The sequence below is a fragment of the Oncorhynchus nerka genome, linkage group LG22 (genome assembly GCF_034236695.1).
Source record: "Oncorhynchus nerka isolate Pitt River linkage group LG22, Oner_Uvic_2.0, whole genome shotgun sequence".
Classification (NCBI taxonomy): domain Eukaryota; kingdom Metazoa; phylum Chordata; class Actinopteri; order Salmoniformes; family Salmonidae; genus Oncorhynchus; species Oncorhynchus nerka.
The window spans coordinates 14,328,834-14,350,230 of NC_088417.1; the positions used below are offsets into that span (position 1 = coordinate 14,328,834).

At 41.7% G+C, this 21,397-nt stretch overlaps 1 protein-coding gene across 2 annotated transcripts in view; it reads left to right on the forward strand.

The window, feature by feature from the left end:
• The first annotated feature begins 111 nt into the window (after positions 1 to 111).
• Positions 112 to 21,397, forward strand: part of LOC115104878 (GTP-binding protein Rheb) — a 36,938-nt gene continuing 15,652 nt past the window's right edge. The window contains exons 1-4 of one of the 2 annotated variants that reach the window (XM_029626249.2): positions 113 to 350; positions 11,622 to 11,693; positions 15,594 to 15,661; positions 16,181 to 16,263. In XM_029626249.2, the coding sequence (XP_029482109.1) occupies positions 299 to 350; positions 11,622 to 11,693; positions 15,594 to 15,661; positions 16,181 to 16,263 (275 nt within the window). In that variant the 5' untranslated portion in view covers positions 113 to 298. Of the gene's footprint in view, positions 351 to 11,621; positions 11,694 to 15,593; positions 15,662 to 16,180; positions 16,264 to 21,397 lie in introns of both variants that reach the window. The other variant, XM_029626250.2, reaches the window with a different exon arrangement.

Consider the following 21,397-nt stretch of genomic DNA (forward strand, 5'->3'; position numbering starts at 1 on the left):
TCTTTGAGAGCCAATGAATTTCGTGCTTCTAAAAACGGTGAATAAACCGTATCCAACCGCAGCTCAAGAAGAGGACAGAGACCCTCCTTTCTGCGTAAGCGCAACCAACCAACAGTGGGCATTCATGAATATTTCTTTGGGAGTGAGGTATAGTATACAGATGCGTGACTACTTTTCGCTAAATAGTTTTTTATTTAAACGAGCTAATTGCAGGTGCAATTGTGGTCCTTGTTTTTAACATAGCATTTGAGATCTGTTCCAGTTTTTGATCATTTTGATGTAGTGTCGCTGCTAAAAGATGCCGCAGCCGAAATCCCGAAAAATCGCCGTCCTGGGCTACAGATCCGTCGGTAAGTGGGCGCAATTCAGTCGTATTCAGTGGTGGCGAGGTCTATTGTGCGGTTTCTATGTAGGCGAGTTCAATGACGATAGCTTCACATACAACTAGCCAGATGTCAACGGCATGCTCATATCGAGCGGCTGCTACAACAATGTCCGCTGCCTGGTCAATTGTTGCTGTTGAATCAGCCAGTCAGCTGAATGTCACTCAACTGGAAACCCACGACTCTAGAGATTTTGTTTAGAACCGTAGCATAGGCCTTCCTCTACTAGCCAGCGTTAGTAGGCCTCCCACTGAAATCACAATTTAAATGGCAGTCTATAGTTAATTGCGTTATGCACATTACTTTATATCATGTTTTATATTTTGTGTTACGTCAATGTTGTTACGCAAGACGCTAACTAGCAAGACGGAGTTGACGTTACAGCAGGTGTGGACAGCAGGAGCGGTCCTGATGCTGGGACTTAGTACCCCAGCTGGCACATTTGGTTTCTTAAAATTGTGGAAACGAACGTTTTTTGTTTCCCATTGATTCTGTGAACGAAGCGATTCGTTTCCTGAACAGTAAACATGTTCTGAGAACAAAGTGAACATTTTTGCATGTTCTGAGGACCTTCATTTTTAGGTTGCAGGGAGGTTCTGATAACGTTTTACTATGGTTCCGTGAAAGTTTTCCTGTGAGTTTTTATTAACCGTTCTGAGAATGGAAATCATAGGTTATTTGAAGGTTTTTCAATACATTTAAAATGTTCACTGAATGTTTGAATAAGACTTTTGCTAACACTGCTAGTTTAGTATGTTGAACTCCAAGCACAGGTGGGACAAATGGAAATGAATTTGCTTAAGCATTCAAACATGTATTTTTTTTTTTATTGTGGCACGGTGTCAGAGAGATTCAAACCTATGATCTTCAGTTCTCTATCCATGTAATTAGTCCACTGCGCCACCAGGATGGAGATACCAACCCATGTGTTTAAAAAAAAAAATGTTTTACTCATAGAAAGCTGTTCCGTTTAGTCTATTCAAACACCATATATCAAAGGAAACAAGCACTCATTAAGATCAGGTGTGGCCAATTAATGGGCACAGCCAACACACTTTACAAGATAGGGAGTTTGGACACTGAAAACACAACTTTTTTCAATAACATTCGTAGAACGTTCTTTGAACATTACTAATGGTTTCTTGTGTTTTTCATGGAAAGGTTTCTGAGAACATGACTTAAAAACAATGTAATGTAATCATGTTTGAACTTTTAGGAAACGTTCTGTTAGTATCACTTTACAGAAATCACTCTGCCCTTTCCTGGTTGTTAAAACTATAATAGTTCGCCTAATTTCAGTTTGTGACAAAATAAGCTAATCAGAATCATTGAATCATTGTACCATCTAAATCGCTGTCAAATATATTTTCTATAGCCCAAAATATTGTTGTTTGACCTGTTTAAATCTGGTGTACAAAACCAAAAATAAAAGACCCAAAAACCTAAACTTAAGAATGGGAAGCATAGAAATAGCGCACATAATGGATCTACCACTTTTCAGACTTGTTTTCAAGTAGGATGATTGATCTATAACTCACATGTCTATGTGAATTTGGTCAGGTCACCCCAAAAAAATGTGCTGAGAATGTTCCAAAGCTCAGCAACTATTCTGCACCATTCCCAGAACATTGTGGGAAGGTTGTGTGCAAAAATAACCATAGGACAACCGCGCTCTTATGAAACATATGGTTCTCTGAACGTTATGTGCTAGCTGGGATGTCACGACTCAGGAGAGTAGAAGTATTAATGTGAATGTGGTAGCTTTTTATGAAGGAATTTGCCTGTTACCTCAAATGACATTCCATATGCTAGTGAACAGTGGATAGGTTACCTGTCCAAAACGTTCATAATTAACTGTAACTTTTGAATTGACCAAACTCAGCAACATAATCTGATTACTGATTTCTTTTAGTTGCTTCTGAATGACTTTCCCCTTCGGGTGCATTAGAAGACAACAAGGATCCATCAAACACATTTGGTGTGTCATCATAGTGGTCTGACTTGTGTTCACTCATTCAGATGGAACAAACTTACATTTGCGCCTTTTTTCAATGTTGAATTTCATTGAGTAAACAGAAAGGTGTCAATGTATTTTTTTTCTGAATTTAAATAAGTCCAAGAAGTAATCATCTAGTTTTTCAAAAGTAGCCTATTTGTAATCTGATTTTATATTTGTTGTTGCTGGTAAAGTAACATTTTGTTTTTGGTAATCAGATTACATGTAATCAGTTACTCCCCAACCCTACTAGTGAAGTGAAGAAAACCAGTAATTGCATGCTGGCCTAATTCAATGACTTACATTTTGGCCTCCCGAGTGACGCAGCAGTCGAAGGCACTACATTGCAGCGCTAGAGGCGTCACTACAGACCCAGGTTCGATCCCAGGCTGTATCACAACCGGCTGTGATCGGGCTTTTGATAAGATTTAAGTTTGGCTTGGATGCACATTTTATGTGGTTGAAATTACTGTCAGCTTTTATGACGCTGATAAAGAAAACACCTTTACAGATGGTCTCTAACCGTGCATTCATTTTCTCAAGATGCTAAAATAAATAAATCAGATTTCTCTACTCCTGTTCCGAGTCAAAATGTACATTTGGTGTATCATTTTACTGCATGAAATGCTTAATTCTGCAAGATGCAAGAGTCAATATTATACACTGCTCAAAAAAATAAAGGGAACACTAAATAACACATCCTAGATCTGAATGAATGAAATATTCTTATTAAATACTTTTTTCTTTACATAGTTGAATGTGCTGACAACAAAATAACACAAAAATGATCAATGGAAATCAAATGTATCAACCCATGGAGGTCTGGATTTGGAGTCACACTCAAAATTAAAGTGGAAAACCACACTACAGGCTGATCCAACTTTGATGTAATGTCCTTAAAACAAGTCAAAATGAGGCTCAGTAGTGTGTGTGGCCTCCACGTGTCTGTATGACCTCCCTACAACGCCTGGGCATGCTCCTGATGAGGTGGCGGATGGTCTCCTGAGGGATCTCCTCCCAGACCTGGACTAAAGCATCCGCCAACTCCTGGACAGTCTGTGGTGCAATGTGGCGTTGGTGGATGGAGCGAGACATGATGTCCCAGATGTGCTCAATTGGATTCAGGTCTGGGGAACGGGCGGGCCAGTCCATAGCATCAATGCCTTCCTCTTGCAGGAACTGCTGACACACTCCAGCCACATGAGGTCTAGCATTGTCTTGCATTAGGAGGAACCCAGGGCCAACCGCACCAGCATATGGTCTCACAAGGGGTCTGAGGATCTCATCTCTGTATCTAATGGCAGTCAGGCTACCTCTGGCGAGCACATGGAGGGCTGTGCGGCCCCCCAAAGAAATGCCACCCCACATCATGACTGACCCACCGCCAAACCGGTCATGCTGGAGGATGTTGCAGGCAGCAGAACGTTCCCCACGGCGTCTCCAGACTCGTGCTCAATGTGAACCTGCTTTCATCTGTGAAGAGCACAGGGCGCCAGAGGCGAATTTGCCAATCTTGGTGTTCTCTGTCAAATGCCAAAGGTCCTGCACGGTGTTGGGCTGTAAGCACAACCCCCACCTGTGGACGTAGGGCCCTCATACCACCCTCATGGAGTCTGTTTCTGACCGTTTGAGCAGACACATGCACATTTGTGGCCTGCTGGAGGTCATTTTGCAGGGCTCTGGCAGTGCTCCTCCTGCTTCTCCTTGCACAAAGGCAGAGGTAGCGGTCCTGCTGCTGGTTTGTTGCCCTCCTACGGCTTCCTCCACGTTTCCTGATGTATTGGCCTGTCTCCTGGTAGCGCCTCCATGCTCTGGACACTACTCTGACAGACACAGCAAACCTTCTTGCCACAGCTCGCATTGATGTCCCATCCTGGATGAGCTGCACTACCTGAGCCACTTGTGTGGGTTGTAGACTCCGTCTCATGCTACCACTAGAGTGAAAGCACCGCCAGCATTCAAAAGTGACCAAAACATCAGCCAGGAAGCATAGTGGTCTGTGGTCACCACCTGCAGAACCACTCATTTATTGGGGGTGTCTTGCTAATTGCCTATAATTTCCACCTGTTGTCTATTCCATATGCACAACAGCATGTGAAATGTATTGTCAATCAGTGTTGCTTCCTAAGTGGACAGTTTGATTTCACAGAAGTGTGATTGACTTGGAGTTTACATTGTGTTGTTTAAGTGTTCCCTTTATTTTTTTTGAGCAGTGTATTACACTGCTTTCAACCTACAGTCAGTATCCAGATTTCAGCTTGGCTACTATTACATTTAACCCATCTGAAACAATACAGTTCCCTTGATGTGCCGTTTTGAAGTCCTTGTTAAATTTGTGTTGTGCCTCATCCTCTTTTACCACTTTACCAAATCTTTCCCAAACAGACTTTTGACCCTCCCTTCTCTTTATTTTCAACTCTCCATTTCACAGCTTTTCTCTTACTGAATTAAACCAAAATGGTCATTTTTGCCTCAGTGGATCAAAGTGAACTTTTCCTGCCCAACTTCCCAAAAGCAGTTGTCGCGCTACAGTAAGGCCTTAATGCTTAGGCTACACGCTAACTGCAGATAAAAAATAATGAATGAAAAACCTCAATGTATGTAGCCTATAGATACAGTGGGGCAAAAAAGTATTTAGTCAGCCACCAATTGTGCAAGTTCTCTCACTTAAAAAGATGAGAGAGGCCTGTAATTTTCATCATAGGTACACTTCAACTATGACAGACAAAATGAAGAAAATACAACAATCCAGAAAATCACATTGTAGGATTTGTAATGAATTTATTTGCAAATTATGGTGGGAAATAAGTATTTGGTCACCTACAAACAAGCAAGATTTCTGGCTCTCACAGACCTGTAACTTCTTCTTTAAGAGGCTCCTCTGTCCTCCACTCGTTAGCTGTATTAATGGCACCTGTTTGAACATGTTATCAGTATAAAAGACACCTGTCCACAACCTCAGTCACACTCCAAACTACACTATGGCCAAGACCAAAGAGCTGTCAAAGGACACCAGAAACAAAATTGTAGACCGGCACCAGGCTGGGAAGACTGAATCTGCAATAGGTAAGCAGCTTGGTTTGAAGAAATCAACTGTGGGAGCAATTATTAGGAAATGGAAGACATACAAGACCACTGATAATCTCCCTCGATCTGGGGCTCCACGCAAGATCTCACCCCGTGGGGTCAAAATGATCACAAGAACGGTGAGCAAAAATCCCAGAACCACACGGGGGACCTAGTGAATGACCTGCAGAGAGCTGGGAACAAAATAACAAAGCCTACCGTCAGTAACACACTACGCCGCCAGGGACTCAAATCCTGCAGTGCCAGACGTGTCCCCCTGCTTAAGCCAGTACATGTCCAGGCCCGTCTGAAGTTTGCTAGAGAGCATTTGGATGATCCAGAAGAAGATTGGGAGAATGTCATATGGTCAGATGAAACCAAAATATAACTTTTTGGTAAAAACTCAACTCGTCGTGTTTGGAGGACAAATAATGCTGAGTTGCATCCAAAGAACATCATACCTACTGTGAAGCATGGGGGTGGAAACATCATGCTTTGGGGCTGTTTTTTGCAAAGGGACCAGGACGACTGATCCGTGTAAAGGAAAGAATGAATGGGTCCTGTATCGTAAGATTCCATCAGCAAGTGCATTGAAGATGAAACGTGGCTGGGTCTTTCAGCATGACAATGATCCCAAACACACTGCCCGGGCAACGAAGGAGTGGCTTCGTAAGAAGCATTTCAAGGTCCTGGAGTGGCCTAGCCAGTCTCCAGATCTCAAACCCATAGAAAATCTTTGGAGGAAGTTGAAAGTCCGTGTTGCCCAGCAACAGCCCCAAAACATCACTGCTCTAGAGGAGATCTGCATGGAGGAATGGGCCAAAACACCAGCAACAGTGTGTGAAAACCTTGTGAAGACTTACAGAAAACGTTTGACCTCTGTCATTTGCCAACAAAGGGTATATAACAAAGTATTGAAAACTTTTGTTATTGACTAAATACTTACTTTCCACCATAATTTGCAAATAAATTCATTAAAAATCCTACAATGAGATTTTCTGGATTTTTTTTCTCATTTTGTCTGTCATAGTTGAAGTGTACATATGATAAATTACAGGCCTCTCATCTTTTTAAGTGGGAGAACTTGCACAATTGATGGCTGACTAAATACTTTTTTTGCCCCACTGTATGAATTATACATTTTATGCATTTTTTAAATTCATTGTTTTCTCTTTATTCAACCTGCGGATATAATCACAGGGACTGCGGGATATGAGTCAACCCGCGGATATAACCACAGGGACTGCGGGATATGAGTCAACTCGCGGATATAACCACAGGGACTGCGGGATATGAGTCAACCCGCGGATATAATCACAGGGACTGTGGGATATGAGTCAACCCGTGGATATAACCACAGGGACTGCGGGATATGAGTCAACCCGCGGATATAACCACAGGGACTGCGGGATATGAGTCAAGCTGCGCATCACTATTAGAAACGTCACCTTGGTATTACCATTAATGTCAGAGGTTGAGCCCTTGACATGATAGTCTCAAAATTATTTTCAGAACTTGGTCCACAAGGTGCAGTTTATATTTTCCATGCCAGAGATGTTGGTATTACTGTCCGGTTTTGAATGTGGCCCATATGTTACAGCTTCCAGTCCTTATACCAACCTTGCGGCTTTGGTTCACAAAGAACATGGAATAATGTTGGACCTCAAAGCATAGTTAAGCAAACTTTTTAATAATATCTTTCCACCATTGCCGTACAAATGTACACCACAACTGTAGTAAAATCCCTGTTGCAAAATCATAGCAGTATACTATAGACCTTTCCATTTAGTTTGGTTCATTCACAAGACAAGTCCAAGAAAATCAAGACCATAGACTACAGTATAAGGATTAAATGTTCAGCCTGTCATTTCCAGTGTTCACATACATTCTAAAGACAATTGGTAATGTCCCCATTTTTCTGTCTTCATGTCCTCATAAAACCTTTTTTGCCATATTATTGTTCTCCAGCTATTCATCCTGTTTTATTAAAAACATGTTCAGCTTTCCTACTATAATATGCTGCATATGTTGTACTGTATACTAAAGGACACCCGCAGTGCGTTACAGCGACTCATACATAGCCAATCTGTTAATTGGCATGTCTCCAGTCTTTGTGATAGTCATGCTGAATCTTTAAATATGTCCTGTGTTCATAGGCGTTGGCTCGTGCCTCATTAAAGCCACTGAAGAGGAAGGAGAAAATTGGTTTGTACAGTGCCATGGAATACACTACTCCTTCCTGTTTCTCCACACATTGTGTCAGGTCACTGCATAATCTGCAACTCCTGCATCTGGGCATTGTTTTGAGGTCGCATACAATTACAGAGCGAGAACGGTATGTTCAGATGTTTTTGTCGCAGGGTCTATTTATAGTTCAGAGGATGCCTGTGTTCTCGTCACACTTTAACTGCTAGTAGGTTTGATAACCTGGTTAGAATGATGTACATTCCCCATGTATTTCTAATGTGTCATCAGCAAACCAAACTGAAAACCCGGTTTCACACCAGTTAACATTATGTAGGCCAGAGTTCCCCAACTGCCGGGGCCTGCGGGTGGTTTTATTTGGCCCCCCCACAGGTTTTGAGCAGTGTTTTAAAATATATATATTTTTAAAGTTGTATTATTTTGGAAAGTGATTTTAATTTTGGAAATCAACGTATTCCAACGCATAATAGAGATGTGGTCGAATACAAATAATAATTATAACTGATTGGATTTATATCACACTTTTCTACTAACTGAGGTACTCAAAGCGCTTTACATCGTAGGGAGAAACTCCCCTCATCCACCATCAATGTGTAGCACCCACCTCAGTGATGCACGGTGACAACTGTTGTGTGATGAGCGCTCCGGCACATCATCTGTCAGGTGGAGAGATCACAGAGAGTGACACGACAGAGTCAGGACACCTGTTTCAGCGTCCCATCTGAAAGACGGCACCATAAAATAATTGTCCCCCGGCTGAATCTAGTTGTTGATCCCTGATGTAGGCTATTTCCAAAGGTGTTCGTCAAACCAGGCTGAGAACTTAAGTCGTTTTTTGGGGTATCTGTACTTGACTTTGCTATTTTATATTTTTGACAATTTTTACCACTACATTCCTAAAGGAAATAATGTACCTTTTACTTCATACATTTTCCCTGACACCCAAAAGTACTCGTTACATTTTCCCTGACACCCAAAAGTACTCGTTACATTTTCCCTGACACCCAAAAGTACTCGTTACATTTTCCCTGACACCCAAAAGTACTCGTTACATTTTCCCTGACACCCAAAAGTACTCTTTACATTTTGAATGTTTAGCAGGACAGGAAAATTGTCCAATTCACACACTTATCCAAGGAATATCCCTGGTCATCACTACTGCCTCTGATCTGGTGGACTCACTAAACACAATGCTTTGTATATTATGTCTGGGCTTTGGAGTGTGCTCCTGGCTATCCGTAAAAAAAAGGTAATGGTGCCATCTGTTTCGCTTAAAGCAACAATATGTCACTTTTTGGGCGAGCTGACCAAATTCACAAAGAAATGTGAGTTATAGATCTTTCAATCCCTTTGAAAGCAAGTCTAAGAAGCAGTAGATTGGTTCTGTGCGCTATTTCTATGCTTCCCTTTCTGCAGTTTCGTTTTTACATATTTTACTATGGCTTTTGTACACCGGCTTCAAACAGCTGAATAAACATTATTTTTGACTGCTTGTTTGGTCTTTCAAACTGAAATGTAGAATTTTAGCAACTAGGAAATGGCGGAGCAATTTCTGCATAGTGCAATTTTTATATAAGGAACTTGAAATGATACTTAAGTACAGTTGAAGTCGGAAGTTTACATACACTTAGGTTGGCGTCAATACATTTCTTATTAACAAACTACAGTTTTGGCAAGTCGGTTAGACATCTACTTTGTGCACGACACAAGTAATTTATCCAACAATTGTTTACAGATTATTTCACTTATAATTCACTGAATCACAATTCCAGAGGGTCAGAAGTTTACATACACTAAGTTGACTGTGCCTTTAAACAGCTTGGAAAATTCCAGAAAATAATGTCATGGCTTTAGAAGCTTCTGATTGGCTAATTGACATAATTTGAGTCAATTGGAGGTGTACCTGTGGATGTATTTCAAGGCCTACCATCAAACTCTGTGCCTCTTTGCTTGACATCATGGGAAAATCAAAATAAATCAGCCAAGACCTCAGAAAAAATTGTAGACCTCCACAAGTCTGGTTCATCCTTGGGAGCAATTTCCAAACGCCTGAAGGTACCACGTTCATCTGTACAAACAATAGTACCCATGGGACCACAGCCATCATACCACTCAGGAAGGAGACACGTTCTGTCTCCTGGAGATGAACGTACTTTGGTGTGAAGTGAAAATCAATCCCAGAACAACAGCAAAGGACCTTGTGAAGATGCTGGAGGAAACCGGTACAAAAATATCTATATCCACAGTAAAACGAGTCCTATATATGACATAACCTGAAAGGCCGCTCAGCAAGGAAGAAACCACTGCTCCAAAACCTGCATAAAAAAGCCAGACTACAGTTTGACACTGCACATGGGGACAAAGGTTGTCCTCTGGTCTGATGAAAGCAAAATAGAACTGTTTGGCCATAATGACCATCGTTATGTTTGGAGGAAAAAGGGGGAGGCTTGCAAGTTGAAGAACACCATCCCAACCGTGAAGCACGGGGGTGGCAGCATCATGTTGTGGGGGTGCTTTGCTGCAGGAGGGACTGGTGCACTTCACAAAATAGATGGCAGGAAAATGTGGATATATTGAAGCAACATCTCAATATATCAGTCAGAAAGTTCAAGCCTGGTCGCAAATGGGTCTTCCGAATGGAGAATGACCCCATGCATACTTCCAAAGCTGTATCAAAATGGCTTAAGGACAACAAAGTTAAGGTATTGGAGTGACCATCACAAAGCCCTGATCTCAATCCCATAGAAAATGTGTGGGCAGAACTGAAAAAGTGTGTGGCCAACAAGGAGGCCTACAAACCTGACTCAGTTACATCAGCTCTGTCAGGAGGAATGAGCCAAAATTCACCCAACTTATTGTGGGAAGCTTGTGGAAGGCTACCCAAAACATTTGACCCAAGTTAAACAATTTAAAGGCAATGCTACCAAATACTAATTGAGTGTATATAACTTCTCACCCACTAGGAATGTGATGAAAGAAATAAAAGCTGAAATAAATCATTCTCACTACTATTATTCGGACATTTCGCATTCTTAAAATAAAGTGGTGATCCTGACCTAAAACTGAGTTTTTACTAGGATTAAATGTCAGGAATTGTGAAATACTGAGTTTAAATGTATTTGGCTAAGGTGTATGTAAACTTCTGACCTCAACTGTATTTAATTCAAAATGATCAAAAATCTCAATCTATTTCTATTTGACCCGTTTAGTCTGGCCCAAGCCAACTTTTTTTAACCAGACAAATCAGTGTGATATCACGGTGTGAATTTTAGACTTTTACTCAAATAGTATTTTACTGGGTGACTTTTACTTGAGTCATTTTCTATTAAGGTAACTTTACGTTTACTCAATTATGACATTGTGTATTTTTTCCACAACTGATTCTGTGCTTTTCCAATGTGTTTTCCTCAAACATAAACTGAAACCGTGTTCGAATGGTGTACATTTCCTATACATTGTGACTATCCTTCGCTGAAAGAGCCCAACATACTACAAGTGGAATCCACAAAGAATCTGAAAGCATTTCAAACTATGTAGCCTATTTCTTATTAATCTCAATCATCTGCATGTGTGTGTCCCTGGATTTTCACCTCCCGGGGAGATAAGATAGTTCATTTTGGACTGGCAGGTGATCATTCAGCATTGATGCGAGACTAGTGGAGCGTTGAAAATGGGAGCGAGCTTCTCATTCATTCTGACGCTCCACTCCTCCGGGCTTTTCCCACAGAGCGAGAGAGTTCATGTCTCTCCAACCATGCATAGCAGTACTCCACTCTCTTTTGTTATAGCAACAGGCTGCGACATATATATTATATATAAGGGCTGTATAGGAGCGTTTAGATGGAGTAAGGCCTCTGCATTCACACAAGGAAGTCAGAGTATTTGGCCTTTCCCTATAATGCTGATGAATTACAACATATGTTAATCAAAGGACATCGATCAGCGAAGATTCTCCATTTTCTCCTTTGCAGGTAAATCCTCCTTGACAATACAGTTTGTGGAAGGCCAGTTTGTCGACTCATATGACCCAACCATTGAAAACAGTAAGTGTGTGATGTCATCACCGGTCCCCCTCCAGGTTTCTGAGTTCTGGACACAGACAGGTGCATGTCTCTAGGCTCCTCATTCATGGTGAAGTTCACACAACTCTGACTCAGCAGACACTTCATTTATTTATTTGCACCAGAGAAAACAATACAGGGGTGTGCGGGTGTGGTTGGAAGCCCAAGGGTTTATATGAAAACCACACCACAAAACAACAATATATAAGTACACACACTATTAGAAAGGGCACCCATGTACACACTTGTTTGCTCACACACACATGCACTCTCTCTCTCTTCAGTAGGAGCATTTTTATTAGTGGGTTTTGTGAGAGGACTCTGTTTCATCGCCACTACAAACTATTTGCGTGGAGAGCCAGGGGAGCATTTCTGATGTTTGTGAATGAACAGTTGTTTCTGATGTTTGTGAATGAACAGTTGTTTCTGATGTTTGTGAATGAACAGTTGTTTCTGATGTTTGTGAATGAACAGTTGTTTGTGAATGAACAGTCGTTGCTGATGTTTGTGAATGAACAGTCGTTTTGACAGAAGGTAGTGGTCTACCCATAGTCTCTCAAAGTTAGAAAAACCAATAACCCACACACACACACACACACACACACACACACACACAGTCAGACATACATGCGCGCAATACACATAGTTGGTATGGCATTGCTCCCTTTGTTAGCACGGAGCACACAGTTTAATGCATGTTACAGTAGCTTAACACTCCTAGGGTAGACTGTGTTCCTGCCTACTGTATCTACAGTGTCTTAAGGCCTGGAGCTTCCAACCATGCAGCCTCCGGTGAATGGAACGTCTAGTTATTTTTAGCCAGCCAGGGCTTATTTTTTTTGTGAATGAAATGCTTGATTGCCTCAGCTGCGTCTCTAAGCCCAGGAACGTAGAATGCTTCCCATTTATAAATTGTGCTGGCTTTCATTCTACAAACATGATTCTACTATACTACAGTTGCGATGTGGATTTGGCTGTCTTTCCTGCTATTTCGGTGTGTGTATGTGTGTGTCGCGCTTAAATAAGCCACTGAAGAAAACCCCCTTCGCTCACCTGTGATCCCAGCCCACCGGTCACCACGGAACCACCTCCTGTGATGAGGCACAAAGGTGGTTATGGGTTTTCACTAGAGGTTGACCGATTTTGATTTTTCAACACCGATAGCGATTATTGCAGGACCAAAAAAAAGCCAATACCGATTAATCGGCTTTAAAAAAATAAAATGAAAAAATATATTTATTTTTTTGAACATGTTCAATTTGGTTTAAATAATGCAAAAACAAAGTGTTGGAGAAGAAAGTAAAAATACAATATGTGCCATGTAAAAAAGCTAACGTTTAAGTTCCTTGCTCAGAACATGAGAACATTTGAAAGCTCATGTTTAAGATCCTTGCTCAGAACATGAGAACATATGAAAGCTCATGTTTAAGTTCCTTGCTCAGAACATGAGAACATATGAAAGCTCATGTTTAAGTTCCTTGCTCAGAACATGAGAACATATGAAAGCTCATGTTTAAGTTCCTTGCTCAGAACATGAGAACATATGAAAGCTAGTGTTTCCTTTTAACATGAGTCTTCAATATTCCCAGGTAAGACGTTTTAGGTTGTAGGAATTATAGGACTATTTCTCTCTATACGATTTGTATTTCCTATACCTTTGACTATTGGATGTTCTTATATGCACTTTAGTATTGCCAGTGTAACAGTATAGCTTCCGTCCCTCTCCTCGCCCCTACCTGGAACCAGGAACACATCGACAACCGCTACCCATGAAGCATCGTTACCCATCGCTCCACAAAAGCCACGGCCCTTACAGAGCAAGGGGAAAAACTACTTCAAGGTCTCAGAGCGAGTGACGTCACCGATTGAAACGCTATTAGCATGCACCCCGCTAACTAACTCTGGAGTTGATAGGCTTGAAGTCATAAACAGCTCAAATGCTTGAAGCACAGCGAAGAGCTGCTGGCAAACGCACAAAAGTGCAGTTTGAATAAATGCTTACGAGCCTGCTGCTGCCTACCACCGCTCAGTCAGACTGCTCTATCAAATCATATACTTAATTATAACATAACACACAGAAATTCGGGCCTTTGGTCATTAATATGGTCAAATCTGGAAACTGATTTCGAAAACAAAACTTTTTTTCTTTCAGTGAAATACGGAACCGTTCCATATTTTATCTAACGGGTGGCATCCAGAAGTCTAAATATTCCTGTTACATTGCACAACCTTAAATTTTATGTCATATAATTATGTAAAATTCTTGCAAATTAGTTCACAACGAGCTATGCGGCCCAAACAGTTGTATATACCCTGACTCTGCGTGTAATGAACACAAGAGAAGTGACACAATTTCCCTAGTTTAATATTGCCTGCTAACCTGAATTTCTTTCAACAAAATATACTTCTGTGTATTGATTTTAAGAAAGGCATTTATGTTTAAGGTTAGGTACATTCGTTCAACGATTGTGCTTTTTTCGCAAATGCGCTTTTGTTAAATCATCCCCCGATTGGCGAAGTTGGCGGTCTTTGTTAGGAAGAAATAGTCTTCACACAGTTCGCAACGAGCCAGGCGGCTCAAACTGCTGCAAATACCCTGACTCTGTTGCACAGAACGCAAGATAAGTGACACAATTTCCCTAGTTAAAAGAAATTAATGTTAGAAGGCAATATTAACTAAATATGCAGGTTTAAAAATATATACTTGTGTGTTGATGTTTATGGTTAGGTACACATTGGTGCAACGACAGTGCTTGTTAAATCATCACCCGTTTGGTGAAGTAGGCTGTGATTCAATGATAAATTAACGGGCACCTCATCGATTATATGCAACGCAGGACACGCTAGATAAACTAGTAATATCGTCAACCATGTGTAGTTAACTAGTGATTATGTTAAGATTGATTGTTTTTTATAAGATGCGTTTAATGCTAGCTAGCACCTTACCTTGGGTCCTTGCTGCACTCACATAACAGGTAGTCAGCCTGCCACGCAGTCTTCTCGTGGAGTGCAATGTAATCGGCCATGATCGGTGTCCAAAAATGCTGATTACCGATTGCTATGAAAACTTGAAATCAGCCCTAATTAATCGTCAATTCCGATTAGTCGGTCGACCTCCTAGTTTTCACCTCCACCACCACCTGTTATGAGACACAAGGGTGGATATGGGTTTTCACCTTCTGTGCTGAAGCACAAGGGTGGATATGGGTTTTCACCTCCTGTGCTGAAGCACAAGGGTGGATATGGGTTTTCACCTTCTGTGCTGAAGCACAAGGGTGGATATGGGTTTTCACCTCCTGTGCTGAAGCACAAGGATGGATATGGGTTTTCACCTCCACTCACCTTGAAGAAGAAAGTGGTGTACATGTGGTCTTGCCCATGAGCTCGGAAGGAGTAGCCTGTTGGGAGTAGTCTGTTGGGCAGTCGGCAGGCAGGAAGTTCAGTTCCAGTCATCCAGAGTCACAGCCCAATCAGAATGTGTCTCAGTCCTGCCTGTTCTAGTTGATTTAAACACGTCACTTCCACTGTGTTATGATCTCAGCACTACATCAACATTTTGCCCTACTTCTCTCTCTGCTTCACCATGATTTGTCATGGGCTCATCAAAGTGATGTGGAGAAATGGCCTTCTTATTTGTAATGAATGAGACATTCTTTGTGTCTCCTACATGTCTTGCTAACTCTGTTATTTTATAATACCTCTGATAGAACTGTAGGTGGGTAGAATCACTTAGGAACTCTAAGGCTGCATTTACACAGGCAGCCCAATACACAGCAAAAGAGTTTATCTGATTGGTCAAAAGACCAATTGGTGACCAAAAGATCAGAATGACTGCTAGTGTAAACACAACTTTAGTCTTCCTTTCTCTCTCTCTCTCCTCAGCGTTTACAAAGATGATCACAGTGAATGGTCAGGAGTACCACCTGCAGTTGGTGGACACAGCTGGACAGGTGTGTCCCTCTTACCAGTGGAGAGACTTCTCACACATCAGAATGTTGTGGTCAGACTGCCAGTGGGCCACTCTGTGAGAGCTAACATAAAATATTTTTAATACCTGGTGTAGTGTAGATTGGACCAGGGGCAGTGTAGATTGGACCAGGGGCAGTGTAGATTGGACCAGGGGCAGTGTAGATTGGACCAGGGGCAGTGTAGATTGGACCAGGGGCCGTGTAGACTGGACCAGGGGCCGTGTAGACTGGACCAGGGGCCGTGTAGACTGGACCAGTTGTAGATTAGACCAGGGGCAGTGTAGATTAGACCAGTTGTAGATTAGACCAGGGGCAGTGTAGATTAGACCTGGGGCAGTGTAGATTAGACCAGGTGTAGATTAGATCTCAATTGACATCCTTATTCAGCCTCATTTCACATACAGTAGCTACAGTTCCTCATTTTTCCCATCGTAGGGTAGACATTCTCTCTCTCTGATGTTTGACGAATCCTTCCACAAAAGGCTTCTTTCTCTCTGGCAGGATGAATACTCCATTTTCCCACAGACCTACTCCATAGACATCAACGGATACATTTTGGTGTATTCTGTCACGTCAAATAAAAGGTAGGTAAGCTCCGCCCTCCCCTTCATACTGCTGCTAAAGCTTCGTTGCTTATCCCTGAGTGATCTCGTCGCTTAAGGTTTCTTTGAATCTATCTGGTAGCTCTCCTCTCTCTCGCTCTCTTATAAAAGGCATGAATAAACCATTGCAGCTATTATTCAAAGTGAGCTCGAACACCTGCCAAATCAATACGTTCTCAATGAAAATCTCATTCTTTTGTGCCTCTGCTAGTTTGAAATTAAAGACCTAGTCACGTTTGAAAGGGAAGACGTGTAGTATGTTATTTTGGTGAATATTAAATTACAAATAGTGCCTCTGATCTTTCACATTTCTATCTGTATGCTATTATATGGAACAGGGCTTCTGTATGTTGCAGTATTAGAGGTAGCTGAAATATATGAATCAGAGATGGTCGTTTCTAGCGCATGTGGGGTGTGTGTTCTACCTTGCCGCCATGTCAGCTGGAGATCAAATCATTCCATCTATCTCTCTCCTCCCTTGCCTCTTCTCTCTTAACCTCACCACCTCTCCTGTCTCACTGGCTTCCTCTCCATCCTACTCTCTTTCCTCACTCCATCCATCTCTCAATTACACACTCACTCTCTTTCTCTCTCTCTCTGTCATATATAAGGGCTTTATAGGAGCAAGGCCTCTGTAGTGAGTACTCCAACACTAGTGGGAATATCTAATGATAGTAGTCCTATAGCGTAATATATCCTGTGTTGTGCTACTGCTCCAGGTTAAACACTGTTGTTTGTGAATGCAGCGAGAATCCCTTATATTGATTTGAAGAGTTTTTTTTATTGACTAAAATCCACTTTCTGTTTTCTACCTGAGTGAATACCGGAAATGCAGTAATTTTAGAAGGTTGCTATTCTGCCACATCGATATTATGGAATTGTCTAAAAGGCCAGAAATAGTAGCCTAGTACCAATTTTACCTGCATTTGAGCTATGCTCTGTTTCTTGAATATATCCAGTTTTGAAATTAGCCTAATGTGATGGTGAAATAGCATGCATTGTGTTTTCTAAAGATATAGCCCAGGCTCAGCATTTTGGCTTTGAGCAAGAGCTTAATTCCATGAGATCTGGATCTTCTCTGGAAAATCATTAATTTGGTAGTTTTGGGTTTTACTGCCAGGGCTGGCAGTACTGCTCTAGCAGGTCCAGGCTCTGCTGTTGGCCATGTTCTGTGGGTAACAGCAGGCATAGGTCATCTGCGAAGAGTAGGCATTTAACCTCTGAATTGTGGAGACTAACACCAGGGGCTGAGGATTTTTCTAGAATAGTGGCCAATTTGTTGATGTAAATATCGAAGAGTGCAGGGCTCAGCTTGCAACCCTGGCGAAGGCCCTGCCCCTGGTTAAAGAATTCTGTTCTTTTCTTGCCAATTTTAATGCTGCACATATTCCCAGAATACATTAATTTAATTATGTCATATGTTTTACCACCTACACCACTTTCAATAACTTTGTAGAACATGCCAAATAGAATCAAATGCTTTTTGGAAGTCGATAAAGCAAGCGTATATTTTGGTGGACATGTTTATTATCAGGGTGTGTAGGGTGTAAATATGATCAGTCGTGCAATGTTTTGGTATAAATCCAATTGGGCTTTTACTCAAGACATTGTGCTTATTAAGGAAGAGTAGAACTCTTACATTTATAATACTACAGAAAACCTTCCCCAGGTTACTGTTCACACAAATACCTATGCAATTGTTAGGGTCAAATTTGTCTCTGTTCTTAAAGATTGGGGTTATGAGTCCTTGATTCCCAATGTCAGGGAAATAACCTACACTCAGGATCAAATTAAACAGTTTTAATATAGCCAATTGAAAGGTTGCACTAGTGAATTTGAGCATCTCAGTTAGGATGTCATCAGGTCTGCATGCTTTTTAAATTTGAGGGCCTGAAGTTTCTTACAGAGCTCCTGGTCAGTAATTGGGGAGTCCAGTGGATTTTGATTGTCCTTTAAAGCTTTTTCTAATACATTCAACTTCTCATGAATTTGGCATTCTGCGTTTGTCAATTTGAACGGTGTTGTAGAGTGTTTTAAAATAGGTTGTCCATATGTCACCATTTTCTATCGCTAATTCCTCTTGTTTGGATTTTTTAAACCGTAATGAAGGCGTAATTCACCATTATTTGGGTCTCTGTCCTTTTTTCTTTCTGCTGTCTCTCTCTGTCTCTCAATTCAATTCAAGGGGCTTTATTGGCATGGGAAACATGTGTTAACATTGCCAAAGCAAGTGAGGTAGATAATATACAAAAGTGAAATAAACAATAAAAATGAACAGTAAACGTTACACATACAGAAGTTTCAAAACAATAAAGACATTACAAATGTCATATATATACACTGACTACCATATATATATATATATGGGGCTCTGTTCACAAACACACCCTATATATATATATATATATACAGTGCCTTGCGAAAGTATTCGGCCCCCTTGAACTTTGCGACCTTTTGCCACATTTCAGGCTTCAAACATTTTTGTGAAGAATCAACAACAAGTGGGACACAATCATGAAGTGGAACGACATTTATTGGATATTTCAAACTTTTTTAACAAATCAAAAACTGAAAAATTGGGCGTGCAAAATTATTCAAGCCCCTTAAGTTAATACTTTGTAGCGCCACCTTTTGCTGCGATTACAGCTGTAAGTCGCTTGGGGTATGTCTCTATCAGTTTTGCACATCGAGAGACTGGCATTTTTTCCCATTCCTCCTTGCAAAACAGCTCGAGCTCAGTGAGGTTGGATGGAGAGCATTTGTGAACAGCAGTTTTCAGTTCTTTCCACATATTCTCGATTGGATTCAGGGTGGGGCTTAAGCTACGACCCTGTGTGAAGGAATTTGTGTGTTTTTTGCCAATTTTAACCGCACACTTGTTGTTTGTGTACATGGATTTTATAATGTCGTATGCTTTACCCCCAACACCACTTCCCATCAATTTGTATAGCAGACGCTCATGCCAAATTGAGTCGAAGGCTTTTTTGAAATCAACAAAGCATGAGAAGACTTTGCCTTTGTTTTGGTTTGTTTGTTTGTCAATTAGGGTGTGCAGGGTGAATACGTGGTCTGTTGTACGGTAATTTGGTAAAAAGCCAATTTGACATTTGCTCAGTATATTGTTTTCATTGAGGAAATGTACGAGTCTGCTGTTATTGATATTGCAGAGGATTTTCCCACGGTTACTGTTGACGCATATTCCACGGTAGTTATTGGGGTCAAATTTGTCTCTACTTTTGTGGATTGGGGTGATCAGTCCTTGGTTCCAAATATTGGGGAAGATGCCAGAGCTAAGGATGATGTTAGAGGTTTACTATAGCCAATTGGAATTTGTTTTCTGTATATTTGATCATTTCATTAAGGATACCATCAACACCACAGGCCTTTTTGGGTTGAAGAGTTTTTATTTTGTCCTGTAACTCAAGGTAATTGGAGAATCCAGTGGATTCTGGTAGTCTTTAATAGTTGATTCTAAGATTTGTATTTGATCATGTACACTCCTCAAAAAAATAAAGGGAACACTTAAACAACACAATGTAACTCCAAGTCAATCACACTAATGTGAAATCAAACTGTCCACTTAGGAAGCAACACTGATTGACAATACATTTCACATGCTGTTGTGCAAATGGAATAGACAACAGGTGGAAATTATAGGCAATTAGCAAGACACCCCCAATAAAGGAGTGGTTCTGCAGGTGGTGACCACAGACCACTTCTCAGTTCCTATGCTTCCTGGATGATGTTTTGGTCACTTTTGAATGCTGGCGGTGCTTTCACTCTAGTGATAGCATGAGACGGAGTCTACAACCCACACAAGTGGCTCAGTTAGTGCAGCTCATCCAGGATGGCACATCAATGCGAGCTGTGACAAGAAGGTTTGCTGTGTCTGTCAGGGTGGTGTCCAGAGCATGGAGGCGCTACCAGGAGACAGGCCAGTACATCAGGAGACGTGGAGGAGGCCGTAGGAGGGCAACAACCCAGCAGCAGGACCGCTACCTCCGCCTTTGTGCAAGGAGGAGCAGGAGGAGCACTGCCAGAGCCATGCAAAATGACCTCCAGCAGGCCACAAATGTGCATGTGTCTGCTCAAACGGTCAGAAACAGACTCCATGAGGGTGGTATGAGGACCCAATGTCCACAGGTGGGGGTTGTGCTTACAGCCCAACACCGTGCAGGACGTTTGGCATTTGCCAGAGAACACCAAGATTGGCAAATTCGCCACTGGCGCCCTGTGCTCTTCAGATGAAAGCAGGTCCACACTGAGCACATGTGACAGAGTCTGGAGACGCCGTGGAGAACGTTCTGCTGCCTGCAACATCCTCCAGCATGACCGGTTTGGAGGTGGGTCAGTCATGGTGTGGGGTGGCATTTCTTTGGGGGGCCGCATAGCCCCCCATGTGCTCGCCAGAGGTAGCCTGACTACCATTAGGTACCGAGATGAGATCCTCAGACCCCTTGTGAGATCATATGCTGTTGCGGTTGGCCCTGGGTTCCTGCTAATGCAAGACAATGCTAGACCTCATGTGGCTGGAGTGTGTCAGCAGTTCCTGCAAGAGGAAGGCATTGATGCTATGGACTGGCCCGCCCGTTCCCCAGACCTGAATCCAATTGAGCACATCTGGGACATCATGTCTCGCTCCATCCACAAACGCCACGTTGCACCACAGACTGTCCAGGAGTTGGCGGATGCTTTAGTCCAGGTCTGGGAGGAGATCCCTCAGGAGACCATCCGCCACCTCATAAGGAGCATGCCCAGGCATTGTAGGGAGGTCATACAGGCACGTGGAGGCCACACACACTACTGAGCCTCATTTTGACTTGTTTTAAGGACATTACATCAAAGTTGGATCAGTCTGTAGTGTGGTTTTCCACTTTAATTTTGAGTGTGACTCCAAATCCAGACCTTCATGGGTTGATACATTTGATTTCCATTGATAATTTGTGGGATTTTGTTGTCAGCACATTCAACTATGTAAAGAAAAAAGTATTTAATAAGATGATTTCATTCATTCAGATCTAGGATGTGTTATTTTAGTGTTCCCTTTATTTTTTTGAGCAGTGTATATGTTTTTGCTCTTTATTCTTTGTTATAGAGCCAAAGAGATTGGAGAAAA